We start from the raw sequence: 12189 nt of genomic DNA on the forward strand, positions 1-12189 counted from the left end.
AAATCGATGGAGTGATGCTCAAGAGAAGCTGGCTAGCATTGGCCAGAAACAGAGCCCAGCCTTTGACCCCGTGCGCACCTGGCGAGGTGATCAGGGATGGCAATGGGAGATGGGGCATTATTCCCCAGGACACAAGCTTTTTAGGGCCGACAGGTGTGAGGTGTCAGAGGGCAGAACGAGTGGTGTATCAACGTAGGGGGTGTCCCAAAAAATGGGGAAATGTATGAGGAGCCTGGTGTGTCTTCAGAGGCGCATGACGGGGGACAAGGGGGAAAGTAGGTAGGGGAATGTCTTCCTTTTCCGTATCTTGTGCTGAAACAGTTGACTGCGAAGGGTGTACCGGCCATACAAGCGCCATCCTGATTATATATTCCTATTTAACATCCTAAAGGGCAATGTTGTATACAAGAGCTTTATTATTATATTTTTTTTTTAATAAAGCTTTTTCAGGGTCCCTCAGTCAGGCTCCGGAATTTATTATAGATTTCTAAACAAGGGTGTCTGTTTATTAATGGTGTCTTTAACAGTGCTCATTAGTGCCTGATGCTGGAGCTGTCAGGTTTACTTTTTCCCTTTAGGGCACTTCTTAATACTAAGGAACAGGTGCTCGTCATATCATAGGTCCAACTATGTTTTTGACCTGGGATTCTGACATGTCTAACAAGGACAATCTAAGAACAGCGGCAGGGGAGGCTACATGGACCTGCTTTTCAGAGGCACGAGGTTACCGGAAAATGAAATGAAAGGAAGTAAACACAGGACTGATGCATAAAGTCCACAAGTCGAGTGCCGAATCAAATCTTTGACAATAAAATGAATCTGCTGGAGTGTGGATACTGAGGTGAATAAACTGCCTGGTGACTATACACGGTTATCAAGTTACAGGAAACGTGAACGTCCTCTACAATGTTGTAAATAATGGTTTCTAATTGGGTGCTTTTAGGATAGGTTATCGGTGGAATGCATTTAGAAAATAAATTTGATTGAAAATAGAAATAAGTTCCAGCGAGAGAGGAACGTGGAAAGTAAATGGAAGATGATATTTTAAGGCGGCCTCGATGCTCAGATTGTGGATGCGACAAAGAAAAGATTCAGGCAGAAGAAAAATGGCGGTGAGCAGAGCATGTGACAGCAGAAGCACGCTGAGAACTGCTTAATATCGATGACAACACGAAATCTTGCTGGTGAACTGAATGCAACCAACCTTTATAAATTATACCTCTGCGGTAGCACATTAAAGTTTTTTGATAAACAAACAATATCACAACACAACCATCTCCTAGCAAAAAAAGAAAAAGAAAATTGACATGTCTATTAAATCAGGGCGGTGGAGCAAATGGCTCATGCGGCCATTTGTATAGCAGAGACTAAGGTTTCTTTTCACACAAGTGACCCCATCAGAAACACAAAATTCCCAATTTGCATGAGGGCATCTCCATTTACATGGAAGGGAATCCATATGCCTATGGGCACGGTCGATATTGCGGACACATCCATACAGGCAAATCGGCCAGGGGGGGTGGGGGGTGCTGCTGGACTGGTTAACAAGCCCCCCTTTCCAAGACAGTCTTTTGGAAGAGGCACGGAGGACAAGGCTCGCTCTTGATTCCCTCCATCCATAACATAGCGCCTTTCCCTAGCCTCCAGTCAAATGCAGCCATGGGTGGGCCTGGACCAACACTGACAGTGCAGCAGGGGCTGCCCTCGCTCTCTCGTTTGCAAAATCACTTAACATGGTTCCATTTATGTTCATAAAATGAAGATTGTTTTTTTGGGGAAGATTTTATATAGCACAAACTAGACCTGAAGGTATTGGAGCGCTTTACATGAGCACCAGTTATGTTACAAAAGGAGATATTAATTTTTTGGTAGGCACATTTTTTTTTGGTAGGCACGAAGTTGGAATAAATCCTCACTTTGGTGAGTCCTAGTTGAGGTGGTCCGTACCTTCACGAGAATCGCTACCCCCAGACGGCTGATATTTTTAAAATGACTCGAGTTTATGAACAATAACGTGACAGTTAATGAGATACCATCCCTTCAAGGATATCTGGCGAGATCGCGTCATCATGCACTGTTGGTGATAGACTCGACTTTGTGAGAAGTCTAAAAAGTGGTAAAAAGAATAGATTGCGGGATAAAAAAACCTAACTGACTTGAGGAGGAGTGGTCGCATTGTAGACACAAGGAAAGTGGTATTTATTGCCATTACTATAAGGACGGTCTAATTATTTACCTCACAGATAATAAGAACTTTGACAGTACTCCCTGGGTATTTTTACTTTGGTTGGTTGTTTAGCGGGTCCTGATGAAGGTGGCGTGCATCTTCCTCTTGTGTCACCGAAACGCGACGACCACCGACATTTAGATCCTGCACATCGCAGCCGTCTCTTTGGTCAAAGGAGAATTTTTTTCACATCTATGTCTCCGACTTGCCAGAGTTTTGAATGTAGTATGAATGCTGATTGAACCAGTATGAATGTATGAGAGAGTGTCTTCTTTTTTGTGTGAATATTTTACCGGGGGCTTACATGATGTCAAAAAATTTGAAAAGTTATAGCTTAATATGATGATTATATTTTTGTATGCTGATCATTCAGACATTGTTTATTGATAATAAATATGATGTTTAATAGAAAAGTGTTAACAAATGAAAAAATAAAGTCATAAAGAATATTGATGTATTTGTAAGATGTTGTAATTTAATACGACTCATTCTTGAATTCATCTGAATCATTGAAAAAGAAATATAGGTCAAGAGGGAGTTTCTATAGTGTGATTTGCCGTCTTTCTCCTCTTCTCCCTGACCTTGAAGATATTCGCGAGGGGGTCCCATTCTCCTTGCACAGAGTCCTAGATGAGGCACAGACATACCAAATGAGTATACATACTGCAGAATAAAATACTTGCATTGTAAAACAGTTGGGGAGCACATATAATGTGGGCGAAATTCGTAACACGCCACACAAAAAGTGAATAACCCAGGAAAATCGGCAAGCATTCAAAAAGCTTGGGGTCTCTATAACCATCTACAGCAGGAATACAGAAAAATTTCCTGGGTTTCCTTCAGTATGGCAAGCTGGAGATGACCACAAATCAGCAGACACTAGAGGTTTGGCAACTGTACTGCATGTCCAACAAGCGCCCAATGCCAAGTCTTGCAAACAAGCCAATTTCAAGTGGCGACATAAGACACACACCAATTGTGGCTCAGACAACTTGATTTATTGTATATTGTGCCCATGCAATAAACTTATGTCTGCAAAATTACAAAGACTGTCAGACAGAGTACCACAGCACGGTCATTCATCAGATGCAGAGTTCAAAATGAACCAGTGGACAGTCACAACCAGAAGAGAAAGCATTGAGCCGGTTATATGAAATGGGCTGTGTTGGAGCATATCATCACCTGAAAAGAAAGCACCAACAGGGCATCTGTTTTTACGTTTAAAGAGAACTACAGACTAATCAGTGTCCATTGGCCTTTGCCAAGGTGTTACGCTGAATGTTTTTATTTGCCCAGGCTCCATTACCCATTTTCACTACCGGCTTGTAAATGGCAAATTCAAGAAGATGCTAATGTTGTAGAAAGTATACACTGTTGGCCTGTCTGTAGCCACAAGGAATAGGCCTTCTGTGATTTATCCTTTTGGACATAGTCCATGCATGAGATCCACTGAGTATGTGCGGTTTTCTTGGGCTGTGCAAAATTCATGTAATTTGCTTTTGCTTAAAAATGTAAAAGTCTGCAAAAATGACTCTGAATTACACAAAATGCAAAAATGGTATTTAGCACTATATATTAAGGCAACATGCAAGCGCCCTCATGCACATTTTGGATGCGAGGATCAGTGCTAAATTTGAGCCTGTGGTTTCTGGTGCTGGGCACAGGCATTTATTTGTCAAGACCAGTGCTTGAGATTGTCTGCCACAAGGTGGTGTCATCTGGCTAATTTAGAAGTGACCACAACAACAGTGAATTATTAATTCAATATAAATTAAAAGTAAGTATTACTTGCCGCCCAGATATTCATATAGCTTAGAGTCCTGGAATAGTCTGAATTGTCACAATTGTGGGAGTGTGGTTAGTAGTTGTGTTGCTACTATCATTGGCAGTATGGTAGGGGCAATGTGTGGTGCAAGCTGCAGTGGCCTCCTGACGAGAGCCACAGCACTTATTTTTCATTTTCTTTTTTACAAACTAAGCACTGGCAAGAGTGCATTTCACACTAAAAGAAATAGCTAAAACAAAAAGCTCCACAAACGTCAGCAGCTCGCGTCTTGCTAGGTCAAATTGTTCCCCTACTACAGCGCTAAAACATTGCCACAAAAATGAAATGATCGTGCCATGCGGGGTAATTTCTGAAATTTCACTTAGAAAGGTTAACATAATAATATGCAACATTACAAAGGTGTATCTGAAATTTCACCAACAGCCTAATGTTTACAGAGCCAGCTTTTGTCCTTGCTCCAGTGCTTAATTTGAGCCGTGGTTTCCAGTGCTCTGCACCGGAACTTAAATGCCAGCACCTGCACTTAGCACAGTCCGCAACATGGTGGCGATGTTTATCTAATTTAGAGATGAGCACAACAACAGTTGTCTATTTATTCAATATACATAGAAAATGATATCTGCCACCCAAGCCATTCTTATAGTTTTGGGGGCCTGAGATCATCTGAATTGTTACACGTGTAAGAGTGGGATGGTTCGTAGTTGAGTTTGTAGTGTCTTTGGCAGCGCTGGCAGGGGCAGTGGGTGGTGCAAGTTGCAGTGGCCTCTGGACAAAGGCCCTGGCACTCATTATTCTCCAAATTAAGCACTGCCCTGCTCCAACTGATGGTGCGACCTTAAAGCCCACACCCACCTAGACAGCGAGTATTGCTTAGGACTGGACTTATAAATTGTATTTAGATGCATTCCTTCTATTTAACTATCTTGCAAGAATATTTCCCTACTAGATCTATGTGTAACAAACATGTAGTTCTAACATCACACAGTGCTTCTTCTCCTTCAAGTACCTCAGGCACACAGGGTAATTAGCATTTAAAAAAATTCTATATATTCCTGTATTTCCAATTAGTATGGCGGCGGTAAACTACCCCTTTGGTGCATCTGGATTATATAAGCTCAATTTATGAGAAAAAATGAGTTGTTGGTTGCATCTGAACTTAGCCTCCCCGCTGCTTACAGTTTTAAATGTCACATCCCCTCTTTGAACTATGCACACCATTCCTGCACGACCAAATTTCAAATGATAATGGTTTATTTTTAGTGTATTTATGATTATTGAAAACTCTTTCCAAAATCCAACTCATTCACATGTCACACATAAAATATTTGACCTGCTCACGATAGTTTTTGCAGGTAAGTGTGTTATATAATACAATCAGTAGTTTGTGAGTTAGGCCCCCAAATCCCTAGCTCTGCACTAAATACCACACTGACACGTTTTGCTCACACTATTTTAACTAGGTAAACCCTAATGGAATTCATACGGGTACAAACTGAACAGTTCATGATTGCACACCTTGGGACATGGGTAAACATGAGGTAGTACCACAGTATTCCCACCCGGAAGTGTGGAATTAATTTCATTTCAAAATCTTTATTTCGGTTCCTTTAAACCATAAAAGTGTGGAATTCAGAATAATGCCTTGCACACAGGAAATACTGTCCTTCACGATATCACCGCACCACATTGCAACAGATATTTCAACAAGCCTCAAGGTAGATTAAGAGTACTACAAAAAAAAGGGTCACTTCCCTCACTTCAGCAGCACTCGAGGCCCTAACTAAGCTCGTTTGCCGAGTATAAACTAGGGTTGGTTAGGTGATCAAAATTAATTCAACTCTTTTCATAAATATACAAACAGGCCATCCTTCCCAAGAAACAGAAAACGTCACGGTTTTAGCAAAAAATCTTAACCGTTTTCATAAGTGTCTTTCCCAACATTTCTTTCTACGTTTTCCCAAAGGCAGGCATGCATATACAATTTGAAAAAGTACATCGCAACAATATTTCTTATCGCCCACTAATATTGTTAGCAGTTTCTTGGGGGGGGGGGGGGGGGGGCGTCGACACAGGTGTGCATGCCTTGCCTAATGAAAATGTTCCCAGAGGGAAGCTTCATTGCTCTCTAAAAGCTTGTAAACAAAAAACCAACTGTTTCACAGGTGTGACTTCGTGTTCAAGGTCAAAATTTGCAGAAAGGACATAGAGCGAACGTCGTCACGCATATGGAACCTCCACTTGAAGGTAGGAAAGTCAGTTTTCAGGAGAACGTCAAAAGTCTGAATGGAACAGTCCTGGAACTTGCAGTAGAGTAAGTACACCTCAAACGTGACAGTAGTCTCGCTCCACGGCCAGCTGACTGCACCCTTCCAGACTGGGCCTTATCGAGAGTGAACCAACACTTCTAAAGAGACGTACAGGGTGGGAGTCTCGAAGGAGTCTCGGTATGAACAATATGACACGCACTTCTTGTTTTCCATCTCGGCGACTGTTTAAAGTATTTAATTCAACCCAGGTTTTCCTTCAACCTCTGTTTCTCTGACTAAGCCTTCACGAATTCCTGTGGAAAACACAGGTCCCTGCAGCAGAGGGGTTCGATGGGAACCTGGAAAGAGAAATCCCGGAGAGTCCAGATGCTCACCGCAGACTGGCGGCCATCCCGAGCGCAGCATCATCGCTAGGGAGAAGCCAAATGCCACTGGAGCTAGGTGGCCAGAGCGCCTTTCAAAAGTGGCCCGGATTGGGAAATGTTTTGCGTCATTGCGTACAGAAGGGAGCTGTGGTGACGCTGCTGCGTAGAAGAGCCTTTTAACGCCAATGCTGGCAGCAACACTCCAGCACAAGCCGGTACTGCACCCAGCTGCCCTGTCACCTTCTATTTCCGGTCACCTCCTGACAGGGACATTTAACACAAATGACTTTACTTTTTCGAGTTCATGGTAATCCCCAGATAAAAGCGGTGCAAGTAGAATGGAGAACATTACGGTGGCTAGTCAGTTTGGTCTAGCTTTGCCACTGCATTAATGCAGCGGGTCAAACTTCTGATTAGCCGTCGCGGCGCCTTTGGTGGCCACTGGCCAGAGATTGGAGTTTCAACTTAAGTTTACATGGATAGAGACCGTAGCATGTTTTAGGTAAAAGGATGCTATCTACGTCTATCTATCTATTGGCTATAGAGATAACACACTACAGTGCGGCATGTGAAAGCGATTTGGAGACCAAACGAGTTGGCTACAAAATGTTTAAACCCACTAAAAATATACTTTTCTCAAAATGCTTCCTTTAAAAACGCCTTTCTTTGTAGCAGGCACCATTTATGACATCATAGTTCAACTAGACAACTGAGCAAAAATTCAAACGGTTAATTTAGATCATACCTACACGGTTCACAGAAGCACGTGGTTAACTGGCTAAACTAGCACACACATTAGTTAGTGGTCAAACCAGGTGCCTGAAGCACAACTCTCCACTTCTGGGCAGTCTCCAAGAATAGCACGTGCAGCCAGTTAATTAAACAGAAGTGGTCAAAGGTAAACAATCGCTTGTATGTATTTTATGTCTATCTGCGCCCAAAGTGAATATGCGGTGCTTGTGCTCAAAGATGGTCCCATTTGCAGACCCGCTTCCGCCTGGCCCTGTCACCGGGAAGCTGTCACTGCGGCGCCCGGCTCCAAGCGCTAACAGCAAACATCTGCCGCCTGGGATGGGGAATGTAACGGATCTCATGGGAGGGGAGGCTGCGGGACGAGCCTTCTCTGGTCCTGCACACTCCTCTTTCTCAAGTTGTCCAGACGGATGGCACACTCGGATACACTTAGCCCCGCAAACCCCCCCCCCGGGTTGTAAACAGGCTGGGAGGGGGTGAGGCACGGGCCGTCCCTCTCTCTGAGTCACCCTCCCTCCAGTCGGCGCTTCGCCGGGAAAACTTTCCATAACTTTCCTTGAGTTCCCAATCCCCGCCGGGCCGGTCCTTACCTTGCAGCATGGCCTCGAGTTTCTTGCGGTCCACTCGGAAACGCTCCTCCGTCCACTCGGGGTCGGGCGGGCTGTGCGGGCCGCTCAGGTCGTCCTCGGAGCCGGGCAGCGGGGAGTCGGCGCTGCGCTCGCTGTTGGAGCCCGGGTCCGACTGCTGCTGCTGCAGGAGGTACCCGCCTGCCCCGCAGAAGGGGTCGCACTGCGCCGCCATGGCAGGGTCCGGGGTCCTGCTGCTGGGCTCACCTGGCTCTCTCTGCTTCTTGTAGCGCCCGGGCTCTCTCACCTCAGGTCTGCCGCAGCCCTCCTCTCACAACCTGTGCATGATACTAAGGACCAAGCAAAGCAGACCCTGTAGTCTCAACTCAACCCCTGTTCACAAGAGTCGCGCCCCCTCAGAGCTTGTGCATCTCCAGCTCGGCGTCCTTGGCAGCAGCAATCCTACCTCTCACCTCCCCTGCACTCCCTCCTCGCTGTGCGCCCAGCATCCGCGCAGCCCTCTCTCCCCTAGCCCTGCCTCTGTCCGCCGGTCTCCTACGCCTCCTCCCCGCCCGCTCTCCGAACCGCAGCTCTGCGCTCTGATTGGTTAGCTGGCGGCCCGTTAGCCCCTCTAGTTTGGGTGGGTGCGTGAAGACCCGCTGCCTGTCCCGTTACCGCTCCCCCTGCCTCTCAGACAGGTCGATGCCCCCCTTCCTCACGCCTCCTCCAGCCTGGACTGACAACCACACCCCAGCCTGATGCTGTGGAAGACAATGTTGTGAGCAGCATCCACGTGTACAGGGAAGAGAGGGCAGCCTGTGTCCCAGGGCATCCCACCGACACTGGATTCATCGCGCCACTTTGGGATATGGTGTATCTTGGTCGTGACGTTAGGTTTGATTTAAACAAGCCGTTTGGAGGAGGACGAATGCTGTCTCGTGTTCATAAGCCATCTGACTAATGTGGTCACCGTGCTCTGGTGAGCTAGCCGCAGCTTCTTGGATAGGAGCTGCCCCTGATAAAACAACATCCATAATAAGTGTGGTTGACATGAAACTTTCACGAAAGATCACTGGTTGCGCTCTAGTCCTCCAGAAAGCCACTAACTTCTCTGGCTCTGGTGTGACCTTTCTGCTCCAGATCCCATGGCGCGTGAACCTGCTCACCCTTGAATTAATGGTAGTCAATTTACTAATCTCGGAAGGAAGTAAAAGCTGGGATTACACTTCATTGTCGGTTCAGGCGTTCAACTCACTGAGCTATCCTGCAGGCGATAATATGTCCCGGTATGCATAGATTAATTTAAATTATTTATATGATTCTCATATGTAGCACAAACAAGGTCTGTGGGTCGAGGAGGCAAGGAGCTCAGATACAGGTGTAGAAGCGGGAGACACACTTTTGAACACTTGACCGAAGGGGTCTTCCTTCTTCACCCTCCTATGTGGCTAGTAGGTCCCATTTTAAAGGGTTTGAATATATTAGCCGCTTAATAGTGGAGCGTGAAATTGATCACCCCACCTAGTGGAACCCTCTCACCATAGTCCGGTAAAGATGGAGCCCGTTTCTGTTTATTTTAGGTCCTGTTGAATGCCACAGACCCAACTTGGCCAACAGGCAGAAAACACGTGGACCACTCACATCACGGTGGGCGGACAATAGAATCCTCAACACACCAACCATTTATTTTAATTACGATACAGATGCCAGTTACATTAAAATGAGTTTGACATCGGTAATGGCCTTTTAAATCTCATATTTTTTTTGCAAGGGCCTCCAATTAGCTTTAGAAGTGCATCCCGGTCTTCAGGTGTATGCCTGTCCTCTATCAAACCAAGTTTTTAGAGGGCGAGGACTGGTCAATGATGAAGCATGACACCAGGTGGTGTGTGAGACCAGTCTTTCACTTTTTGTGAGATGCCTGCACTCACAAAATAACACTGTAACACTTAGGTCACTAGACTGGGAGTGGCTCTTTTTGTGCTAAATATTGCATGTTTTGAGGCTACCTACGCCTAGTGCCCCATGCCTCTGGTTCCCTTCGCTAGATCCTTTCGGGGATTTTTTGTGGTTATACCAAACCATTTAACACATGGATAAAGGCCCTCATTACGAGCAGTCCTGTTAATTGCGCTTTGTGTGGTAATTGCTGTTAGGGCACTTATCACAATTATGTGTTTTGGAAAGAAAATTGCCATTTGTAAAATGCCTGGTATTTACCGGGCAATCATGAGTTTGGTGTGGTAAGCACCAAAATCTGCATGTTATTCCACAAAAACTCTTAATGGGATAGTAGTTATCACACCAATAAATTTAGATTGGATTTTATCAGGTGCGATAAATATTAGTGGTGAGCAGAATATGGTGTTTCGCCTGCAGAATTTTTGCCACTCCGCGTTACTCTCGTAAAGAGGAGTTCCTACCAAATTCCCCCGATTGCTGCATAGTAGAATTTTTTCTTGAGCGTGGCTCCAGAACACCAAGATGCCTAGCGCAACGAGATTTGGCATCTCCTATCGCGTCTTCTGGTAGCTAGGCAGACATTCTGCAAGAGTTTCCTAAAAAGGGCGGTCGTGAACATTCACAGTCAGAAGGCTGCCGCTCCAGAATAAAATCTACTTGAGTATCCGCAAAATCAACTTGATTAGCTGCACACTCTGGCACAACATGCGGTGTTTCTCGCACTGACTTTTCAGCACGGAATGCACTACAGGCGCTAAATCGGAGCGCATGCAGTACAGCATGCCTATTTCTGCCTGTTCGCAACGCTTTGCGGAATCTCATGGAGTTTTTATATAACACCACTGTATTCTGTGGAGTCAAATTCCGTGAGTTACGCCCACCCTTAATAAATATCCGACTAAAAATTACCAGACTGCTCCTAATGAGGGTCAAAGACCAGTACATAGAAAGCACCCTATCAAGTGTGAATGATGGAGTTAAGTAAAACAAATATCTCAGTTAACAGATTAAATAAAATCAACATTTGTGACAGTAGTGTCAAGAAGATAGTCATCAGTATAAACAAAAGTGAAGTGGGAAAATGGTTGCCATCACTTCAGTAAATTAAATAGATAATGTTACATGAGCTAGAAGGTAGCGATTAAGGAAAATGCTTCCTACAGTAGCTCCAGAGGTAAAGTGCAGGGAGCAGAGACCCTAGATGGCGGACGGAGGAAAGCACTTCTCTTGAAGGAAAAATGTAAGTTCTCTATTGAAAGAGGAACGACACAACATTGTGCAGATATTAGGGAAGAAAGAATTCCAAGACAAAGGAGCTTAACCCAATAAGAAAGGAGTCTTGGGACCTGATTACAAGTTCAGGTGCTATTGCACTTGGTAAATAACGATACCACGAGGTTAGTTATTTCAGTTGAGATAAATGGCATCTATTATGAGTTTCTGGGGAGTAACATGCAGATTTTGGTGTTTACAGAACCAGAATCCTTGTGATAAGGTAATTACTGTATGGTTTTTCCCTGTTAAATTTCAGCATATTTGACCTGCCGAAATGTCATGCCGGTTGAGGTATTTAATGCATCTGATAATTATCAGAGGCGTTAAATATCTGACAACTCGTAATTCTAACCCATGCATAAACAGGGGTTTACACAATGGTCTGAATTAATCACCCAACTCATAATCGGGACCTTGGTGTGTTTTTATCAGAAGGATCACAAGGAGAAAGGTGTCCACATTGCAAAGTATTCACAAACTTCCTGAAATATACAGCTTGTTGGCCAAATTAAGTGAATGATTATAACGTAAGGATTTGTGAACCAGACTGTGGAGGAGCGCAGTATTGGAGTAATATGGTCAATACAGTCACTCCTGAAATCAAACAGCAGCCACACAGAGAGTAGCTTTGAGGGGAGCGAGATGAACTTACGCAGGCGCTATTAAATGCCAGTGTGCCAATTCCAAATCTGTGCAGTCTTGAACCCCCCGCTTCTTCAATCCACTGCCAAACACTCCGTGGCCCTTTATCTCACTCATTTGTGGGTTCCTGCTTTCTCCCTTTGTGATGTTTTTTTCATTCTTAATCTTCCTCCTTCTTCCCCCTTTTTCTGTTTTTCTCTCTCTTGCTCTCAGGAAATGTGTGAAGAGGAGAAATAAGTACTGGTCCCCAGAATTCAGTGCTGGTAGCCCCAACCACCAACCACCAGCTCAAATTAAGCACTGGAGATTATGTGAGTAATTTCAATATCTGAAACGTCTTTAAAAC

At 44.7% G+C, this 12189-nt stretch overlaps 1 protein-coding gene across 3 annotated transcripts in view; it reads right to left on the reverse strand.

Moving 5' to 3' along the window:
- The window catches only part of BICC1 (BicC family RNA binding protein 1), an 808889-nt gene extending 800389 nt beyond the window's left edge, over window positions 1-8500 (reverse strand). For all 3 annotated transcript variants that reach the window (XM_086922454.1, XM_086922453.1, XM_086922451.1), the window contains exon 1: window positions 7989-8500. In XM_086922454.1, coding sequence (XP_086778580.1) covers window positions 7989-8199 — 211 coding nt within the window. In that variant the 5' untranslated portion in view covers window positions 8200-8500. The remainder of the gene's footprint in view (window positions 1-7988) is intronic.
- Between the last annotated feature and the right edge of the window lie 3689 nt (window positions 8501-12189).

This window comes from Lissotriton vulgaris, chromosome 5 (assembly GCF_964263255.1).
Source record: "Lissotriton vulgaris chromosome 5, aLisVul1.2, whole genome shotgun sequence".
Lineage (NCBI taxonomy): Eukaryota > Metazoa > Chordata > Amphibia > Caudata > Salamandridae > Lissotriton > Lissotriton vulgaris.